Genomic DNA, 21,629 nt, shown 5'->3' with positions numbered 1-21,629 from the left:
ACAGAAAGAATGGTGTCCTCTGTAAAAACCTAGGCCTTTTGATTACAACCCACCTACCTACAGTGAGTTTTAGTGTGGGTGTTTTAAGGGCAGGTTTTCATTCTTTGAACCAGAATCCCATCTTTTAGTGGGTGGGATTTCTAGATTTGCTCTCGGTAAAGTTCTGAAGGAGATCACAAAAAGTTACAAAGTCTCCCTGTTTTGGTGATCAGTGAAAATGTAATGCATGCCCGTGGGCCATTTTTGACTAATCCTCTAAGTAAATTGCTGTCTGGTCACCATGGGCTATGGAAATATGGAATCCAGGCCTGGATGAATCAGCAAGTTAGATTACTTGAAAAGCTGTTACTTAAATTTAAGCCTTTCTTCTTTCCAATTTTGGTCACTGAGAATGCGATTTCATCTCCAAAAATGAAATCAAGGAACAGCAAATTATCTGAATAATTCATGCCAGAATTACCCAAACACTTTTGTTCTTTTGAATACTGGTAATTCAGGACTAGGTAATTGAAGGATGCAGAGAGGCTTGAATTATCCTGATATTATTCAAATAAATGCCTCAGATTAACATTTTACTTGCTCTAGAGTCAGCCCTGTTCATGCTGGGTTTTGTCCCATGGAAAGTGTTCTTTTTTAGTATTTTGTGACCACCGCACCCCTCATATTAAAGCAGAAACACTTTGTTAATGTCTAAATGATGATATTATCTTTAGACTATAACCTAAGCCTTCTTTTTCACTTTTATTTATTTTTCATTTAATTTTTTGTTGAACTGGTCTAGGTACATACAATAGTCCTACTAGCATTATAACAAAAACTAGCTGTCCTCTGCCCAACCTACCGTGTCCTGTTCCCACTTTCCTGAATCAGTCATTTGGCTTTCCTTCAGATGTATTCTCTCGTATCCTGTACGGCTAAATCACATGCTCCTACAGGTTTTCAATTTTAGATATTCTCTCTGTTATATATTGGCATTCTACTATAGAAGGTAAAAATGACAGCTAACAGTTACAAAGCATTATACGACTGTTGTAACCTTCACAACAACACAATATGGTAGATACTAGTATTATCAGATTTTGCAGATTGGAAACCAAGGCACAGAGAGATTATGTATCTTGTCCAAGTTTATACAATAAGGATAATAAATTGTGGAGCCAGGATTCCAAAACTCAGTATTCTCCATGATGAACCAAACTTGTCTGTCTCTATTTCAGCACCCAACACTGCCCCCCACCCAACACACACACACACACACACACACACACACACACACCCCTACCTACATCCTCTTGCCACTATTAATATAGTTGGGATTAAATATATCTTTGAGATTAAATCAGTATTTGGTGTTTATTATTACTGTGGCTATCTAAATGCATGCAGTATGCTATATCGTATTCCCTTTCTAATTATAACATTACATTTTCTGAGGAGAAAATAATTTGGACTTCTTAGTTTCCAATTCATTTCTTAACATTTTTCTGGAGACAGAAATCTTCTTTCAGTGCATTCAGACAAATCAGGCATCTCTCAGTTTGTCTGTTCATAGAGACAACCTCTTTCCTCCTGCCCTACTCTGGACTGCTGCTATCTGGCAGTGCTATACAGCTGCCTTCCCGGAGTTTCCCATATACATCATTCTGGGAATTTCTTTTGCTTCTCTCCTGTCTAGAGCCCTATTTCCTGAATCTGTCCTTTCTCATTTTTGGTGTATGCTCTTGTTTTGGTAAACAGATCTCCTTCTTCCTATGGAGGTGGATGCTAAATTTGTTGAGACTCTGCCTGTCTGATAATATCTTCAATTTGCTCTCATACTGGATTAGGTGTGTTTGGCTGGGTATAGAATTCTAGATAGGAAATTATTTTCTCACAGAATCTTGAACACATTGTTTCCTTTTCTTCTTTTTTCTAATGTGTCTGTTGATAAGCTCCATTTCTAATTGCTAATCCCTTGGAATTTATTACGATTTTCTCTTTATTTCCCAGTGTTATGATTTCTTGTTACTTTGTCGTGATTCTATTTTCATTCCTGACCTGTGACACTTGGAAGGCTTTTTCAGTCTTGAAACCTATATGCTTCAATTCTGGGAAATGTTTTTATACGCTGTCTTGGAATGTTTTCTACATTGTAATTTCTCTGTTCACTCTTTCTAGAAATCTTATTATTGTAATGCTGGACACACTGAGTCAACCCTCAGGTCTTTATCTTTATCCATACTTTATCTTTATCCATCCTTTTTATCTTTACCCATACTTTTGCTTTCTCTAGTTCTTTCTAAGGTCTTTATTGACCTGTACCTTCCAATCTTTCTAATTTTTTTTTTTTATTTTTGCTGTAATGGTGTTAATTTCTAATAGCACCTTATTGGTTTTCTCTTTGTTTCCTTTTTATAGCATTATACATGCAAGACTTACTTAAATTGTACAATCAAATATAAATGTATATTTTGTCTTTTCTTCCTTTTTGCAAAAAAGGTGGCAAGCGATAAACACAGTTTTGTCTCTTGCTTTTTCTCACCTGACACATTAAAGTTCTTTATGTATTCATGTATAAAGAGTTTCTTTATTCTTTTATATAGCCACATATTATTTCATTGTATGAATGTACTATTTTTAACCCTTCATTTTATTGACATTCTGGTCATCTCCTTTTGACTTATAGCAGCTCTTTATATTTTACATATTAGAAAGACTAACCCATTGTAATATGAATTACAAACATTTTCTCGGTTTTTCTTTTCTTGTTAAAAATGTTTAAAGTTCTCATTGTCTCCCTATGTTATCTCTGTTAACTTTGACTTCCATTTCTCTCTTTATTTTGGTCCCTGTCTTCCCTAGTAGCACTTTACTCAAATGTCTGATGATTCCTAACTCATTTATATTAAAGAACAAAACAGTAAAGCTGAATAGAAGCTCTGATTTTATGGGCGAAGCTCTCTCACTGGTAGATGTTGCTTCATATACACACTGGCAAGGACCAGGCTCTTTTTTTGTGAAAATCCTGAAGTGGCAGTATTTGTAGGTCTTTTCTCTTGGCCAGTTGATTTATCAAGCTAAGGCAACTACAGTCTCCTGGTAGAGTCAGTAACCTGAGTGCCAAGAATCCATGAGTCAGACCAATAGGAGACAGGTTGAGAATTCTATTCTTGCTTTCTCACTTAGGGAAATGTTCATTTAATCTCATGGTTTCCACCCCCTTCAGCTGAATTCAGAGTCTCTCTGGTTCATGCCTTGCAAATTGTAACTTCTAATCTTCCTTCACATTGGGAAAGGGACAGTCACCTGGCCTCATTGGGTTGGAGAGGTAATCTGGGATATGAACTATTACTTCCACAAATTTTTCAAATCAACCTCCCACTCTCAGCACCCACTCAGTACCCACTGTCGCCAATCAATATGTTGGGTTCCCTGACTGAAAGTTTAGATTTCTGCGTCTTCTCCTCTACTAAATCAATTCCACAGGTCCATCAACCTTCTTGTTTCTGAAAGTGTTGGTATTTTGTTATCATCTCCTCGCTCACTTCCCTCATTCGTTGAGATTTATACCTTTTTTTATTTCTTTACTTTCCTTTTAGCGTTGTTTTGTAAGAAAGGGGTGGCAAATGAGTGTATTTAATCCACCGTGTTTAATTGGAAGTCCCTCAGACATCTTTTAATCAGCCAGGGTTTTTTTTCCCTTTCTTCCCTTTCTTGTCTTTGGAAATGCTCCAAAGTTCTGTTTAGGGGCACCTGGCTGGCTAAGTCACTAGAGCAGGTGACCCTTGATCTCAGGGTTTTAAGTTCAAGCCCCCTGTTGGGTATAGAGATTACTTAGAAACAAAATCTTTCTTTAAAAAAAGTTTTATTCAGACAAATAAATGAAGTAAGAATTAGAACTTTCAGATGTTGATGAGAATCAAATATTTCCTAGAACCCTGAGAATAGACTACATGGTCTTTGTAAGCGAGCACATTTCTGAGGCCATAAAACTCCACCTCGGGTTCTCATCCACATATGTCCTCATGTTAGGAAGTAGCATTCCCAGAAACACTGTTTTTGTCTGATGTACCAACAAGAGGGAATTTATTAATATGTAGGCTACCCACCTTCAGGAGAGAACTCTTCTCTGGAAGATTCTTATACCTAGAGTGTGAGTAATATCTCATGAAAATGAATGCATCTACCTAGAGGGAAATTCACTTAGGAAACAGAACTGTTCCAGGGCTTGACTTGTCCTTCTTTCCATAGGCTCACTAAGTATCAATTATTGATGGGAAAACAGCATTGCTGCTCCCTAGTTTCTTCTTTTTCCCCTAGACTTACCTACTTAGGGTCTTCCAACATGCTGCTACTCAGTAGTCACATCCCCTTAGCATCTTCTTTATGTGATTAAGGTTCAAGCTTTTTGGAGATTCAAGATATCACCAGGGAATCCATGTCAATCAGCTAGAAACAGCTCTTGTTTCCACTCGACCAGCATTACTATGCTTATTATCTTATCTGACTCTGATAAAATTCACTGGACTAGAATTGTGCCTGGATTCCAGTCAGCATGCTTGAGAAATTACTTCCAGAACTGAATTAAAAGTGTTCAATAAATATGCGTTATTACATGACTATAGCTTTTATTGTTTAAAGAGTGGTTTATATGAAAAGAAAATAATTTGCCTACTGGAATGAAGTGTTCTTCAGTGTGGTTTGTATGAGGATAATTTCCATTTTTGGTGAGCTGTTTAGTGGTGTTGTCTTGTAACTTGACCATAATTTTATCTAATTCTGGCCTTTATGGTTTCTCTTCTGCTTAGGCATAATGACATCAACAGAAAAATGAAGAAATCCTGCAGCATAAAGCACATTGCTGAGCCAGAGTCAAATGAACTCTTCTTGTAAATCACTTTTTTTATTATCTCTCATTGCTGCCCTTGGGACACCATTTGGAAGTTTCTGGACTCTCCACTATGGAAATAGAATCATGAGAACAATGCCTCACCAGCAGAAGAACAATATCAGGATGCCTTAAATTTATAGTAGTATACTCTATAATACACATTTTGGGGTGATATTTGTATATATAACTTGTTTCTAAAGAGATGCTGTTTAAAAGCATGATCGGGCAAATGTTATGTTGTTTTGAGCGTGGATTGGTTCAGCCTGCCCACACAACGTCCACCAAGCCACCGGTACCATCTTTTATTTCATCCATTGCATGGGTGTTTGCTAATGTTGATTGAACATTCTTTTTCCAGTAAAATGGGCAGTTTGGCTCAGCTCCTCAGTGAGACCAGGTCAGTGGTACTGTTTTCTGTCAAGAGCGTTTTTTCTGTCATTTCTACTTTTTGTATAAAGGAAATAAAACAATGTTAACAGCACCTATAAGCTCGAGGCACCTACTTTCTAATCAGCCTGTGATGTTCTGGTCTCTTAGGGACCTTGAGAGTATTTTGATTGCTGATATTTTATTTCAGGAACAAACTGCCGGGTTTAGCTATTTCCCATAGGGGTGAAATAAAACATTCTAGTTTTCATTAAGTACTAAAGGATCAGACAAGTATATAAAGTAAGTCAATTCCTTCTGTCTTCTCAAATCCCAGCATTGACATGAGAAAATACTAATGACAGCTAAGGATTCAGCCCCTGCTTGGGTCACTTTTTCTGTCTATAACATATTATGAGACCTGTCTAATCCCTTTAGGAGACAGTGTGGAGCCTGAGTTTATAACAACCCTATTGTTGATACAGCTCTTTGAATGCATGTAAGCAGTAAGTTCCAGATGGTTTCGTCCTATCATGTAAGAATATATTTCTGTTGAAACTTCAAGAGTTTTATTTTCAAAGTGTTGGCATGGCCCATAAGAGGCCTGTCAAATTTGAGTTGGGAAGTCAAATGTGTTCTTACCAGTAGGAGGGAGTACTGTATGCTATTCACAGTTACTAGCAGTGTTTCTGCGGTCAACTGTAGACCATTCTGTATCCTGGTGGGCACCAGAGGCCTAGAGACTGAGTAGAGAGGCAATCTTGCCAATGTGGATCGTGTGACAAACTTAAGCTTGACAAGACAAAGGAAGGTATAGAAAAAGGGCCTAATATTCAAATGCCTTTTATGTACTAGCCACACTTATGTGGAGATACTACCGTTACCCTTTTATAGCTTCAAAATTAAAACTTTGGAAAGCTTAGGTCCTACGTCTGAAGTCATGCTACGTGTCACTAGCAGAATTGGCTCCGGCACGGGTGTGCTCATTATCACCACGGCACTGTCCTACCTGTCCTGCCCCATGTCCTCTCTTCAGTGCGTTACCCACTGGACTCGCACACAGGAATCATGAGTTGTGGGTATGGGTTCCACTTCTGGACAACTCTGGTCGTGGGCAAGAAACCTTGCCTCCTCGAGAAATCTGGAAAAGAGCAAGGCCAGTAGGTAAGTTCCTTTCCATCTAGGCATTTCAACCAGTTTGCTCTGTCCTTGTGTGGGTCTTATGAGTTCCCCTGGTTAGAGCCCAGTGCCCTGTGTGGTTCCGCCTTGCTCACCTTGTCTTTTCCTCGAATGAGATGCCCTATTTTGATTTGGGCCCCTTGGACTCAAGTACTCTTTCTCCTTCTTCACATTTCCCTGCTGCGTCCTGGTGTTGAAATTCTAATAGAGAATCTATGGCCAGCACGTGGGAAACTAGATTCCCGTGTTTTCCGCCTGCTGCTGAAGAGATGACAGTAGAGTGACACAGCCAACCTTTTGAACTTAGTTCTAGAATGGGGCTTGCAAAGGAATGGGGACCCAGAGAGTGCTCTCTCTGTCCCCCTGAGGCACCCTAGCTTTGTTCTTAGACTGGGTCTTTTAACTTAAAAGTTGAAGTGGGCTGAGCATTGTATAGCGATTTTGTGAGCCAGACACCGAGTTCTCAATGAAACATAGCAGAGAAAACCAAGAGTTTGAAAGAAAGAGACGCTACCTTGACCTGGAAAATTGGCATTTCAGTTGTTTATTGATGCAAGCATTTCATTTATTGATTTTTTGAATGTTTATAGATTTTTTAAAGTTTTTATTTATTTATTTTGGAGAGAGAGAGAGGGAGAGAGAGAATCCCAAGTACGTCCTGCACTGTCAGCACAGAGTTCCACGTGGGGCTCAATCTCACACACCACGAGATGATGTCCTGAGCCAAAATCAAGTCAGATGTTTAGCCCACTGAGGCACCCAGGCGCCCAACACAAGCATTGCAGATACCACAGTACTAAGCCCAGAAGAGAAAAGAATTAAAAAAAAAAAAAAAAAGGTAAAATCAGAAAATCAAGGAAATGGAGACTAGCCAGACTGCCGAGGCAGTGCGTTCTGTGTCTAATGATGTTGTTAGGACACCAAAGATGTTGATCCTTAAATCAGGCATGTTCACCGTCTTTACCACCCAAGTTCTTTATGAAATGGATAAATTATGCTTGCTTGAAATAAATAGAACTGATGTGTTCCTTACCACAAGCTTAGTTTTGTGCAGACTTTGTAAAATGAATGCACAAAGTCTTCTATCTTTACGGAAATGGAGACACACTTAGATGTTAAAGAAAGAGACAGTGTGTTTCCTTTAAGTAAGCTGAAGTCTGGGACCCCTGCCCCACCTCCCTCCCCCTGGGCTAGTAAAGTGAGTGAAGCTCTAACTGCATGCCTAATTATATGCAGCAGAACAGGAAACTCAGCCCCACTGTAAAAAACTCTCTCAGCATCTGTCTGCATCTTTTAAAGGCCGGCTTCTTTTATGCCACTGAAGGGACTCGTATTGCCCAAGTTCAAACATCAAATCAACCATGTTTCTCAGAAAAGATAACCAGATACCAAACCTTCACCACTTTGACTGGATTGAATTCCCATTCTTTATTCTCATAAACTAATGTTTATTAGTTATCGAGACCTCACCTCTAAGAAGAAACTTCTAGAGGTGCATCGTGGCGTTAGGAGTGGGGATGAGACTCTTAAAGGGCATCTTCAAGTAAATTTTGAAAATTAATTTTTTTTCCTCAAAGCAAATATTCGCAGACAACATACTGGATCATACGTGCTAGAGGAAATAACTATAAAATATTTAAATAACTGCCTGAAAGACTCCCAGATACAGAATGGGTTAAATGTTACTTCTTCAGTAGCCACCTATATGCATAATTGGAGTTGAACTGATAAGGCCGAGTAAGAATAAGGGATCCATTGCAACAGGATTGATACCATTTCCCCACATAAAAATGGAGTCTATGCTGTCTATTGCCTTATAACTCTCATTTGTTGATCAGTCTCTCTAAAAGTCCTGTGTTATCTCTGGTATTATTCCCCCTTTAGTCTTCACTGCACAGTTTAATGTAACTTTTTCAGTGCTTGATTCCTGTCTCCTAACGAGACCCTATGTTTCTTTTTTAATGTTTATTTATTTTTGAGAGAGAGAGAAAGCGGGCAGGGGCAGACAGAGAGGGAGACACAGTATCCGAAGCAGGCTCTACGCTCTGAGCTGTCAGCACAGAGCCCGATGCGGGGCTTGAACTCATGAACTGCAAGATCATGACCTGAACCGAAGTTGGATGCTTAACCAATTGAGCCACCCAGGTGCCCCTATGTTTTGTTTTGTTTCATCTCAACAAGAATCTTTATGTCACCTCTCATAAATGGTGGCTAGTAAATATCTACTGGCAATTTTTTTCAGTATTTTTCAACGCCTACAACCCTTATACCCATCTTATTTTCTTCTCATTTTTCCCCATTCTTCTTCCACCCCTTCCTCCTCCTGTTTTTCCCTTTTTCTCTCTTGCTGACATCTCCACACCCCATTTTTTCTCCTTTGTCTGCCCTAGGCTCCCAAGATCTGGAAACCCTTTTCATAGGATCTTCCTTGGAAGAAGCCTGGCAGAGGGGTTGCAGTAAATAGAAACGTGCTAGACCCATACTTACAATGAAAAGGAAATCTCTCCTTTCTTGCCACAGCACAGAAGCAGAAACAATCCTCTTTCTATATGCCGATGTGGTCAACAGATTCTGATGGAGCCCATGCCAAGAATGGGGTCCTGTGCTAGGCTCTCTCTTGGAATAAAAATAATTAAAAAAAAAAAACAAAAACAAAAACACCCAGAAGTTGGCATTAACTACAGCGGGAGCATACAAGGGTACATAAGTTAACAAATTGTGTATTTGGAAGGACCTGTGGGGAAAAAAAGTATTGTAATTGGTTCATAGCTTATTGGTTCTCAAACTTTGCTGAACATTAGAATCTCCTGGGGGAACTTTTAAAAAGTTGATGCCCAAGCCAACCCTATAATAAATAAATTCAATTCTCCGGGTGGAACCCAGACATCAGTATTTGTAAAAACTTATCCAAAATTCCAATTAGGCCACCAATCTTTAAAACCAATGCCTTGCTACTCAAAGTGGGGCCAGGCAACGTGGCATTGGCATCGGCTGGGAGCATATCATACATGCAGAATGATCTGGCGTCCACTGTGGCCTCTGCTTCTAATTTTGTGATGCTGTGAATTGTCCTTTGAGACAGTACTTGAGAAGACAGACAGAAAAAGACCCTTCCTCAGGGAGAGGGGAAGAATGGAGAGCCCTTAACCCTGGAGGTGGGTATGAAGAGAGTATTAGGTGTTTTAAAGAAATATCAGTGGGCTCATCACACTCTTCTTCTGTTTAGTGTGTCTGTGTGTTTAATGTGTAACTGTGGAAATCATATTCAACTGTAATTTCCTATGCAGAAAGTTAAAAATCATATAGAAAGGGAGACGTCTTTTCTGAATGGGATAGGTAGAAGAGAGAACAATTTTTCAATAAGGGATCTTCATTTTTAATTTTTATTTATTTTTTTGAGAGGGAGAGAGACAGAGCATGAGCAGGGGAGGAGCAGAGAGAGAGGGAGACATAGAATCCAAAGCAGACTCCAGGCTCTGAGCTGTCTACACAGAGCCTAACGGGGGGGCTCAAACTCATGAGCCATGAGATCATGACCTGCGCTGAAGTCGGACGCTCAACCGACTGAGCCACCCAGGTGCCCCTACTTTTTAAATCTTAGAGTAGCTTTTCCATTGTTATTTCTCAAGATTGTCTAAAATCTATACATAAAAAATCAAATTATCCAGAAGCTACCCATCTGACAGTGTTGTAATGAAGACCAAACACAGCAAAGCAAGGACTAAAACCCATCCTCAGTGTTTCTCCTCAACCACCACTGGGGGGGCTTCCCATGAATGTCAGCAAGACACAGGATATATTTTATGACTTCATGACTCAGTAGAGTGCCATAATGTATGCCAAAGACATTCCTCTGTTTACACAACACGCATGCACACACACACACACACACACACACATATGAATACACAGTCAGTGTCTACCACGTGCACAGCTCTGTCCCATGTGGTAGAAAGGCAACCATAAATCTAGGGTAATAAATGTATATAGCTTTTGATGAAATGTGGAAAGTCTGAGTTAAACCGGATAAATTTGGAAAATATAGCCATCTGTTGCGATGTTGTGCTCATATCCATAGGAATATCGTATAACTGTATTTCTTTTCCTTCTACGGTATTTGTTCTTGCAGTTGCCCAGCCAGTCAGGAACAAGGAAGGATTTAACAGTTATTATTTGTGGTCAGCAGTGCTAGCTGCCTTCTCAGGATCCTTTCTCTTGTTCTTCCCAATTAGGAGAAACCAGTTAAATGTTCTCAGGTAAAATCACTTTACCAGACGCACTGGAAATTAGGAACGGTCACGTGACTGTTCTGGCGAATGAAAAGCCAGTAGAAAGCATACGGTGCCTCTGAATGTTTTGTGGAGGAAGAAGCTTGCCTGGCATTTGTCCTTTGCCGCTTTTCCCTTTCGGGCAGAGCAGCACCTCTTACAGCCATGAGAACAAAAATTACATGCCAAAAAGGGACCAGAAGAAAAGAGGTAGAACCCGGTTCCGTGAGCAGCTACACAGGCCTTGGACTCTCCCCCCAAATTATGTGAATAAAATAAGCTCTTTTCATCGACTAAGTCTCTTCCATCTAGCTTCTGGGAAGAGTAGCCCAATATAAGACCGAAACGAGGTACTTATCCTAAAGAATAAAGAGTCTACATCTGGTCATTGGAATAGAGCAGCGTTTCACAAATTATATTTTGTCTACCATTAGGTTTGGGAAATATTTTAGCTGTGCTGCAGGATAAAAGTAGGTTTTGCTAGTTTGGAAAAACAAAACCGAAAACAAAAACACTGTGCGGAGAAAATCCTTTGATAGATTATGATGTGCCACCTTCAAATGTCTGGGGCTTAGTCCCCAGTCATTGGCAGTGCTGCTGGCCCTGAGATGTTAGCTTTCTCAGAGAGTTGCCATTTGCTAAAGAAAGCCACCTTGCCCAAGAGCACACCCTTTCCGAGGACAGCTTGTCCCCAGTGAGTGGTCTTTGTGGGGGTGTGCAGACCCAGCTCCTCATCCAACTGGATACAACCCCAAAAAGCCATGCAAATTCAGAGCTCCCCATGGCTTTCACCCAACGTCCTCCTCTGCTTTATCCTGCTCTCCTCCTCTCCCTTCCCTCCCCCTCCTCTTCTCTCGTCTTCCTTAGGTGTTGTTTCCCCAAGCCATCTGCAATAAACTACGCACTCATTGCTAAATCAGAGTCTGTTTACCAGGGAACTCAATCTGTGAAAGCATATTAGCACGTTCAAGTCTTGAAGAATCTCCGAATTTAACAGCAACTGGTTCCTCTATGTTGGGTGCTTCAACGGATCTGTAAACCCAAGGATTTTTCCTCTGGAACGTTTGTTTGTCACATCCTCCAGGATTTGTCTTAGTAGGAGTTCGGGTCCTAGTGGAATCAATTTTAGATTATTGTACCTACATGGAGTTTGTTATGGTAAAGGCCCAGTGTCAAGACAAAATGTATTTGTCAGGGCAGAGCTATTTAGCCAGATTAAAAAAAAAAAAAAATACAGCCAAAGTTATATTCTGTTTTAATACAACTTCATTCGTTTGCTAATCATCTCAAGTTGATACTTAGCCTGTGGGCATTATTACTGTATCCCATGGTTCCCAGGCTACAGGCCCAGACATAATCCATCAATCTCGTTTCCCTGCTGAAGGTTGAACTACATCCTAAGTCCCCAAAGAAATGTCCTCTCTGAACTATGGCATTTATCAAAAATCAATATAAGAAATGGCCATACAGGAAAAAAAATTTTCCCTATATTTTTTTTTTGTAAAACTGTTATTGAAACCATCATATATTTTCAAACTCGATGGCTTTATAAGGGACCATAAAATAAGTTCTTCTTAAAGTTAGTGCTCGAAAAAAAATCTGCTTGTATAGAAAAACTGGCATGCTTTTTTTTTTTATTAGCTAATAAGAACCTTATATAACTTGTGTTTTCCTTTTCGTCTTGCCTGCCAGGAAAAGGTCAGAAGTAAAGTTTGCATTCAATCTCAGTAGCAATCCTTAGCTCAGTGATTTCTCATTGTACCCATGCCAACTTTACCCCTTTCCTTTGTCCTTATTTCTTTATTCTTTCTTTTGAAATATATTTGACATATAGCATTATATAAATTGAAAGCATTCTATACATTTATCCTTTTTCATGATTGTGACACATCTGTGTCTTCTATTATAAGTCACTGCTAGAACCTTCTGAAAGTAAAGTAGGCTGAAATAAATGTTTCTTCAGGTTTGTTTTTTTTTTTTCCCAGCTTATACCCCAGGCTGCTCAATCCCTTTGCTTACCTGATGTCAAACCCCAAAACAACTATGTGTGTAAGGCAGTGCTGATTCAAACTGTAAGACAACTGTTACTTTCAAGTTGCTCGTTGTCTTTTGAGGATGGGAGAAGTCATAGACACACAGAGGTCAAGTGCAAGAGAGAAACAGTATGTGTGGGGCTCCTGGGTGGCTCAGTTCATTGAGTGTCCGACTTGATTTCATCTCAGGTCATGATCTTGTGGTTGTGGGTTCGAGCCCCACGTTGGGCTCTGCCCTGAGCAGAACCTGCTTGGGATTCTCTCTCTCCCCCTCTCTTGACCTCTCCCTGAGCACATGCTCTCTCTCTGTAATAAATAAACCAAGAGAAAGAAAGAAAGAAGAAAGAAAGAAAGAAAGAAAGAAAGAAAGAAAGAAAGAAAGAAGAAAGAAAGAAAGAAAGAAAGAAAGAAAGAAAGAAAGAAAGAAGAAAGAAAGAAAGAAAAGAAAGAAACTGTATGTGTAGTGGGGGCTTAGTTGTTCAGAGTTGGGAGAAATCACTTTGAGTTTGGCCAAGGCCAGGCAGGTGCCCTGTAAGGTTAAAATTTAATAAAGGTGGACAGATACACTCAGATACACTGATTGACCACCCCTGTCCCCATATAATTCTATTATCAAAATGACAATTGCAGATATGAACACAGCATTACATGTCCACGCCAACTGGCCGGTAGCTTGTCCAACTCAGAGAATTTTGGAAAATGTTTAGTGAGTCCTTAACTTGATCAAGTGGTATTTTCCAACCCACAGGCAGGTGGGCAATGATTCAGAAGTGAGTTCTCTGTATAACTCAGCTTGTCTTCTTGCTCTAACCCAGACCCAGGGCCAAGGTCATAGACCCTTAGACCTTCACTATGACCCTTCCTGTGACAACACCACGTGTCCCTCCTGTGGCGGCCATGACGGTAACCCCGCTCAGCTGTCTTCAAGAGAAGCTACCGTGGGACATGCCTCCCACACCATTGTGGTGCTCACCTCAGGGCCACACTCCCTGCCCTGTTTTTCTTGGACAATGACTGGGCACAGAAGGGGTATTAGAGCCCAAACATATCTTCTTGCCAGCTGGACTGGGAGTCTCCTTAATCTCGCCATTATTTTCTCCACGATATTCTGCTGTCTGAGGCCCTTCCCATGTGATTTCCGGCCCTTCCCTCTCTCCTTCCACACACGTCAACACTGCATCCCAGTCTGAAGGCTCCCCCTGCCTGATCCTGCCCCCTCTCCTTTATCCTTCAGACGTGTGTCCCTCAAGGAAGTTCTTACACATCTAATCCCATTTAGGTGGCCGCTTCTCAGACGACCTTAACTCACACACTCCTTGACCCTCCTCCTAGGTCTTCCCCCTGAAACTTGCCCCTACCACTCAGTTCAAGGCTCAGCCCCCTCTTGGGTTCAGCATTCAGCACGGGCTCTCCTCTCTTGCCCCGCGAGGCAGGGTGTGGAGTGGGGTGAGGATGGCGTCAAGGATCTTCCCCGTGGAGGTGGGTGGGGCTACCAGCCTTCTCTTCTCATGGCAAAGATGAACTTAGTGCAACCATGGACACTGTCTGTAACTTACACTGAAAGAGTAACTTGAGTTACTCTTCCTTCCTCGCGCAACTTGGGTTACATCACAAAAAAGCCTATTCTGTGTCCTTAGCCCGCGTAAGTTCCAAATGCACGGGCCAGGTCTTGGCTTGGTGGGAGAAAGAGCAGGGCCGGTGGGGCAGGGAGAGGTGGTATGTGATGGAGGAAAACTCACCCTACAACACAGGTAAAGCATGTTCTCTGAGTTCAAAGAAAAGAATTGTCAATGAGAGGTGGAAGAGAAGTTCTCTTGTACATGAAGCTCCTCTCCCTCAATGCTTTTTTTTTTTTTTTTTGCATCCATTTCCCATTGCTCAAAAAATCTTGAGGTGCCTGGGGGGCTCAGTCCATTAAACATCTGACTCTTGATTTCAGCTCAGGCCATGATCTCATGGGTCATCCAGTTGATCCCCACATCAGGGTCTCCACTGACGGCATGGAGCCTGCATGGGATTCTCTCTCTCCTCTCTGCCCTTTCTCTTCTCACGCACATGCACGCTCTCTCTCTCTGTGTCTCTATCTCAAAATAAATAATAATAAAAAATCTTTTCACAGGTGACTAACTCACATTCCCTTCTCTCCCCTCAGGCTCCTCCTTCACATCATCAGCCTCCACATATATACTAACTTAGCACAAAGAACATGTAAGCAAATTACTAGAGTTACTCACCACTATAGCATTTATCTCCCTTACATTCATCGCTATTGAAAGAGCTGTATTTTTAAACATAAACATATTTAAAACTTTCATGAACTTGGTCCAAGCAGTAAATTGCAGGTACAGGAAGTAAATATTGAGTAAATTGAGAAGTGACTAGTTGTTACTGATGGTGGTTGCCTTCTTCAATTCATGTGCAAGATTTATAGTCACAGCCTATTTCCAAAACCTGTCCAGGCTTTAAAGAGAAAAGAACAATTCCATTTGTGGCCCGTCTGAATAGATTCTTGGCAACATGGCTGCAAACCTCGAAGCTTATCTGGATCCATGCACAAATCTGCAAGAACAATCCGGCCACGTCACATTCCCAACAGTTGCTGAATGGTAATAAGTCTCCAGCAGGAAGTCATTTATCCTTAAGTTTCAGAGTGGTCAGAAAAGGATGGAACACGCTTTCTGCTTGTATCTATAAGAGCAGCTTTCCAAGTGAATTCCTAGGTATCATTCCTTCCTAGAATTACATTCTGAAAAATCACACCTCTGATTTCAGCGCCATTTTGCTAGAACTTTTCTTGGTCCAATGGACACTTAAAAATAGTTACTTTATTTGAATATCCTTCATACTCCTTCTAGACAAGACTCAAAGAATTGAATCCCGTGCCCCTTCTGTTTTTCAGACCTACCACAAACCCTAAGGAGCATACACAGCCCATACCGTAGAAAATGTTCAGCAACAGTTTCTCAATTGGCTACCTAATCAAGTAAATGTCCTTGCTTGGAGGAAATGATGTTAAAATAACGTTGAGGTCCATCCCTAAGCCCTCAAAAGAGAATAACATTAAAAACCAGGGATGAAAATGTCTTCTCTTGGGCAGTGAGTATTGCAGAATATGTCAGATGAAGTTTCAAATACGTGTCAGCATTTTCCTAAACACAAGTTCAGACCCCACGGTCTCCTAAACATTGCAGGTCTGGCTGACATTCGTTCCTGGAGGATTGTGCTGATAGAAACCATCACCATAGAAGTGGCTCTGCCAACTCTACCTGCCGTTACATTTTCTTATTGTAAGGTAAGAGCACACTTTCTTCCGCTTTTTGGTAATAAACATGTGGAAAGCAAAAGCATGGTACTCTGAGCAGAGACTTGAGAGGTCAGCACCCTGCCCCCCATACTTGCTAGAAGTAGTACATGTATACCCTCTCAGATAATGGAAGCATGGACTAAGTTTATTAACTCTCCAGAGAATGAGATTCCACCAACCCTTTCAGTAACTTTTGTTTCTGAGTTAAATTAATGCCAGCCATTTCTTCCTCCAGGCCTACTCATGTCAGTGGGCCTGCCTTCCAAGAAAAGCTCTCATTCAGACTGATCGAGTTGACCATGACAAGTACCCAACCCCGTGCAAATACAGAAAGAGGGAGGAAGAATCGGCTCTGGAAGGAGATCATTGAAAGAGAGGAATCAGATAGCACTTTGAGTGCCAAGTCTAATAACCCTAAAAGTACTAAAATGGGTCCCCTCAGAAAGCCATGTTTTACTAGCATACATGGGGGTCAAAAAGATGAGAACCACCTGAAAGCAGATAACTAGCTTATATTCCTCTTGACTCATGGAATAGTCATGAAGGACAGACTTCTCGGGGTCATACATCAACTTGTTGGAGTATTTGTTATAATTCAGTGTTTAAAGGCATCACACCTACATAGCCAATTCTTACTGACAAGTTTGTACTCAACAGCCAGTACTATATGCTTCTAGTAACAGATACCCTTACATGAATTTAGTATAATACGGCTAAAATCTAGTTTAATAACACCTCTCCTCCCCGCCAAGTTCCCGCAAAAATCTTTTACATTGGAATTACCTGATTCATTTCCATATTAGTGTGGGACATCCAATATGGCTTGTTAACATGGCTTACCATATTTTCTGGGCATAAGTGTTTATGGGAAGAACTTGTGTACAAGACTTTGGACATGTGACTCATATAAACTGGAATAACAGTATTGTTGCTAAAACCTAGGGCTTGCTTTGAAGCCTCATCGTAGTGTTCCTGGGAAACCATTAAGCAAAATGCCCCGAAGGATAGGAAAAATTGCACTGAGCAATAAAATGTCAACAGACTACAGAATTTGAACATCAAGCACTTTCATCTAAACATGCCCTTCTCTCCTTTCACTTGGCAGGGGTTTGGTTTTTAAAAAGTAATAAACTCAAGCACTCCAGTTGACCTGGGGATGTGTTTAAGAAATCCAACCCTAGAGCCAGAAGCATTGTGACCTTTCGTATGGACTCCCTACCTCAGAAAGACCATTGAATGAGAAATATAAACAGAAAAGGAGAACAGAAATCTGTGTCTTGATTGTCTAGGTCTTCGATTTTTTTTTTAAGAACAGGGTGCACAACAAAACTCTCGGCCAGAAGGAACAATCTTGAAATCTGTTGAAACAGGTGGCCAGTACTTACTGTCTCATGAACAGCAAATTAATATAACCAGAGCACAGTATAAGATGGATATGAGCAAGGAAAACCAATCCACAAGCCTGTGTAACCTTATAAACCTGGGGCAGACACAGTTGGGTCTCAGAGCAAGACTGCAGTCAAGAAACAGCTTCCCGCAACCAAAAGCAATTTCAATAACTCAAACCCTTTCCTTAGGTTTCCTGAGAACCATAAAGGGGATCCAGATTCAAATACCATAACAATATTTATTAAAACCCCCTTCCTTCTTCTACTCTGCACCCCCACCGTCACACTTGGTGCCAATACAGAGCCTTTCCATTCACAATTCCCTATAATATCTCTCAACACATAATTCTCCTTTTTCTGCCTTTCTTCACTATTTTTTGTATCACTTCATCATGCATATTGACCTTACCTCTCTGTTAGCAGGAAAAAAAATTTTTTTTAGGAAGAAAAACAATCTGGAAATTGATTTGGTAATTAGAGAATTCTCTTTGGCTGGATAGAGTAGAGGAATGACAGCAGTCATCCCACATTAATAATTTGATCCTAACATAACTGTGTCATGAATTAAAAATGACAAGTGGGGGAGGGCTATGCTTTCAATATATCTTTAAAACTGAGACCTGAAAAATCTGACATATGTTTGCCTAGCTCTAGAGATAATGTTCACCTAGAAAAACTCATTGGATTAAAGCACAGAGAATAGCTCTGTGCTCTATCTCAAAAGAATGAAGTTTCCTCCTGGAAGGACAAATCTGTTAGGTTACCAAGGGGAGGTCTAGAATTTCCTAGAGAAAGAAGCAGAAGGAGGCAATTGTACCCACTGGGAAATGTCACATGGTTTGGAATGGTAAATCGGGGTTTGCCTGTACATGACTGGCCTGAGTTTTCCAATAGGTTCTATCCCAGCAATTCAAGGGCTGTGAACCCAGATCCTGTTAAGAGTCAAGCCGTGGCCTAATCAAGTGACAAGGCTAGGTAAGAGTTATGACAAAATGGAAGGAGCCTACCCTTTCTAAAGTAATTACTCCTTTCCCACTAATTCTTACCATGTAGGAATTTTGGCTTAGTGCTGTCAGATTCACACTTTTCCAGGAGAATCTGAAAATCCAGATGCTATATGTAAGACCCTCCCCCCACAATCTTGGGTGTTGGCACTTGACTATTTTTCATCTCTGTGAATGTCAAATCACCATGCCTAAGGGCTGCTGCAGCCCACAGACCACATCAACTCAGCGGGGAAAAATTAAACATGTAAAATATGTAGGGTTAGGCCCAAGAAGTCGGTACAAAATGGGAAACTGCTTTGAAAGAGCATAACATAACAACTTACATAACAACTCCACTTTTAGAAAGCTATACAATGTAGGGGCGCCTGGGTGGCTCAGTCGGTTAAGCGTCCGACTTCAGCTCAGGTCACGATCTCACGGTCCGTGAGTTCAAGCCCTGCATCGGGCTCTGGGCTGATGGCTCAGAGCCTGGAGCCTGCTTCCCATTCTGTGTCTCCCTCTGTCTCTGCCCCTCCCGTTCATGCTCTGTCTCTCTCTGTCTCAAAAATAAACGTTAAAAAAAAAATTAAAAAAGAAAGCTATACAATGAAAAAATGTCTTCATTATACAAGAGTTAATGTATGAGGATATTTATCACAACACTTTGTAACTGAAAAATTGGAAATAACTAAGCTAGCCAACAACAGCGATTTAGTTTAAATAAATTTCGTGTGATACTTCCGTAATGTACTAAACTGTATTCACTAAGAAAGGTGCTGCAGGGAATTATTTATCAGAAAGGTGTTCTTGATATTACCATAAAGGAAAACGGCAGGTCAAAAATACAAATAAAATATAATTCCGTTTCCTTATATGTTTAAATGTTTGTGTGTGTATCTTTGGTTCAAAGAAGAAATTACGAAGGCAGTTAGAAAAAAGCTTTAAAATGAAAAATAGGGAAAACACAATCCCACAATCCCACAAATTGTGGGATATAGCATCAGCAATGCTAAGTGGCAAACTTTTAAATTTAATGCATATATTGAAAAGAAGAAAAGTCTAAAATCATTTATATAAGTTTCCACATTAAGAAGCAATAAAAAGAGGGGACGCCTGGGTGGCTCAGTCACTTAAGCATCAACTTCAGCTCAGGTCATGATCCCACAGTTCGTGGGTTCAAGCCCTGTGTCAGGTTCTGTGCTGACAGCTCAGAGCCTGGAGCCTGCTTCAATTTCTGTATCTCCCTCTCTCTCTGCCCCTCCCCTGCTGTCTGTCTGTCTGTCTCTCTCTCTCTCTCTCTCTCTGAAAAATAAATGAACTTTTAAAAATTTTTTAATGTTAAATAATATATAATTTGAATTAGTTATTTTTTAAAAAACTTGGTGAAAATTTCAGATCAAGATAGTTCCACTAGTGAACTCTGTCCAGCGTTTAAGAAATGATGCTGATTTCACAGAAATTCAGAAAATCAAGGGAAGGGGTATATTTCCCAATTCATTTTATTACCCTGATATCAAAATCAGATAAATACATAAAAAGAAAACTGCAGATAAATATTCCTTGTGAAAATAGAAGCCAAAAATCTTCAACAAAATTTTAGCAAACTGAAGCTGGCAATACAGAGAAGAATAATACATCTTTACCCAGTGGGGCTTATTTCAGGGATACAGGGTTGATTTTTACAATTTTTAAACGATTCAATACGATTTACCACAAAAAAACAATAAAATAGAAAAACATATGACTATATTAATAGTTATAGTAAAAGCATTTGACAAAACTTAATATCCCTTCACAAGTAAAAACTTGTAGACATTGAGGAAAAAGGTACACTTTTAACACGATAAAAGCCATCAGAAAAGCCTACAGCTAATATTCTATATAATGGTGAAAATGTTACTATCTCCCTTGAGATTAAAATTAGGAATAAAGCAAGGATGAGCAATCTAATCGCTGCAAATTGTAATGGAATTCCTGGACTTGTATTAATGAAAGGAAAAGCAATAAAATGCCTGCAACTTGGAAAAGAATAAAATTGTCTTCATTCACAAATGACATGACTGTGTGCAGAGAAAATACTAAGGAATATACAAAGTAAACTACTAGAATTAGGAAGTGAATTTTGCTTGGTCTCAGGATATAAGGTCAATAAACAAAATAAATTGCATTTTTATATAGTATCAGTGAATAATTACAAAGTGAAATTTTAAAAATATTTTGCAATAGCGTCAAAAAGGAGACTACTTAGTAAAAAACTGAATACATGTAAGACTTGTACACTGAAAACTACAAAACATTGAAGACAAGAAACACAAGAATAAAGTTTGTTTATGGATTGAAATTTCTATATTGTTAAGATCTCGATTGTCCCAAATGGGTCTGTAGCTCCTCTACAATCCCAATCAAATTCCTGAAAGAATTTTATTTTTTAAGAAATTGGCATGTTGATTTCAAAATATATAAATATAAATATATAAATGTATAAATATTAAATAAATATATATAATATATAAATAAATATATAAAATATATATATATTATTATATATAATTAAATATTTAAATATTTATATTTATATATAAATATATATATAATATATTAAATATATAAAATATATTATATTATTATATATTAATTATATTAATTATATTATATATTAATATATAATATATATTATATTATAATTATATATAATTATATAATTATATTAATTATATTATATATTAATTTATATAATATATAATATATAAAATATATTATAAAATATATTAAATATTTAAATATTTAAATATTTAATTATATATAATCACTTAATCAATAGAATTGAATCAATAGAATTATTGATCTATTTAATCAATAGAATTAAATATAGATTTATATATATAAATTATTATATATAAAAATATATAAATATACAAACATATATAAAATATGTTATATACATAAATATTATAAATATATATTTCAAAATATATAAATATATATATATTTATATATATGTAGAAATGCAAAGGATATAGAAAAGCCAAAATACCTTTGGAAAAGAGGGGGAAAGTGAAAGGATTTACCCTCCCGGAATTCAAGATTTGCTGCAGAACTACAGAACTCAAGACTGTTGTATTGGTAGATAGCTATATACATCAGTGGAGCAGAATAGAATCCAAAAGTAGAGAGACCCACACATATATGCTCAACTGAGTTTTGACCACGTTCTCAGGGTAATTCAGTGGGAAAA

At 39.1% G+C, this 21,629-nt stretch overlaps 1 protein-coding gene across 6 annotated transcripts in view; it reads left to right on the top strand.

Annotated features, from left to right (window-relative positions):
- Positions 1-5,351, top strand: part of SNCAIP (synuclein alpha interacting protein) — a 159,239-nt gene extending 153,888 nt beyond the window's left edge. For all 6 annotated transcript variants that reach the window (XM_058737948.1, XM_058737958.1, XM_058737938.1 and 3 more), the window contains one exon: positions 4,788-5,351. In XM_058737948.1, coding sequence (XP_058593931.1) covers positions 4,788-4,872 — 85 coding nt within the window. In that variant the 3' untranslated portion in view covers positions 4,873-5,351. The remainder of the gene's footprint in view (positions 1-4,787) is intronic.
- The last annotated feature ends 16,278 nt before the right edge of the window (positions 5,352-21,629 follow it).

Source organism: Neofelis nebulosa, chromosome 1, assembly GCF_028018385.1.
Source record: "Neofelis nebulosa isolate mNeoNeb1 chromosome 1, mNeoNeb1.pri, whole genome shotgun sequence".
NCBI lineage: Eukaryota > Metazoa > Chordata > Mammalia > Carnivora > Felidae > Neofelis > Neofelis nebulosa.
The sequence above is the reverse complement of the archived record's forward strand: the minus strand, read 5'-3'. Positions and strand labels throughout refer to the sequence as shown.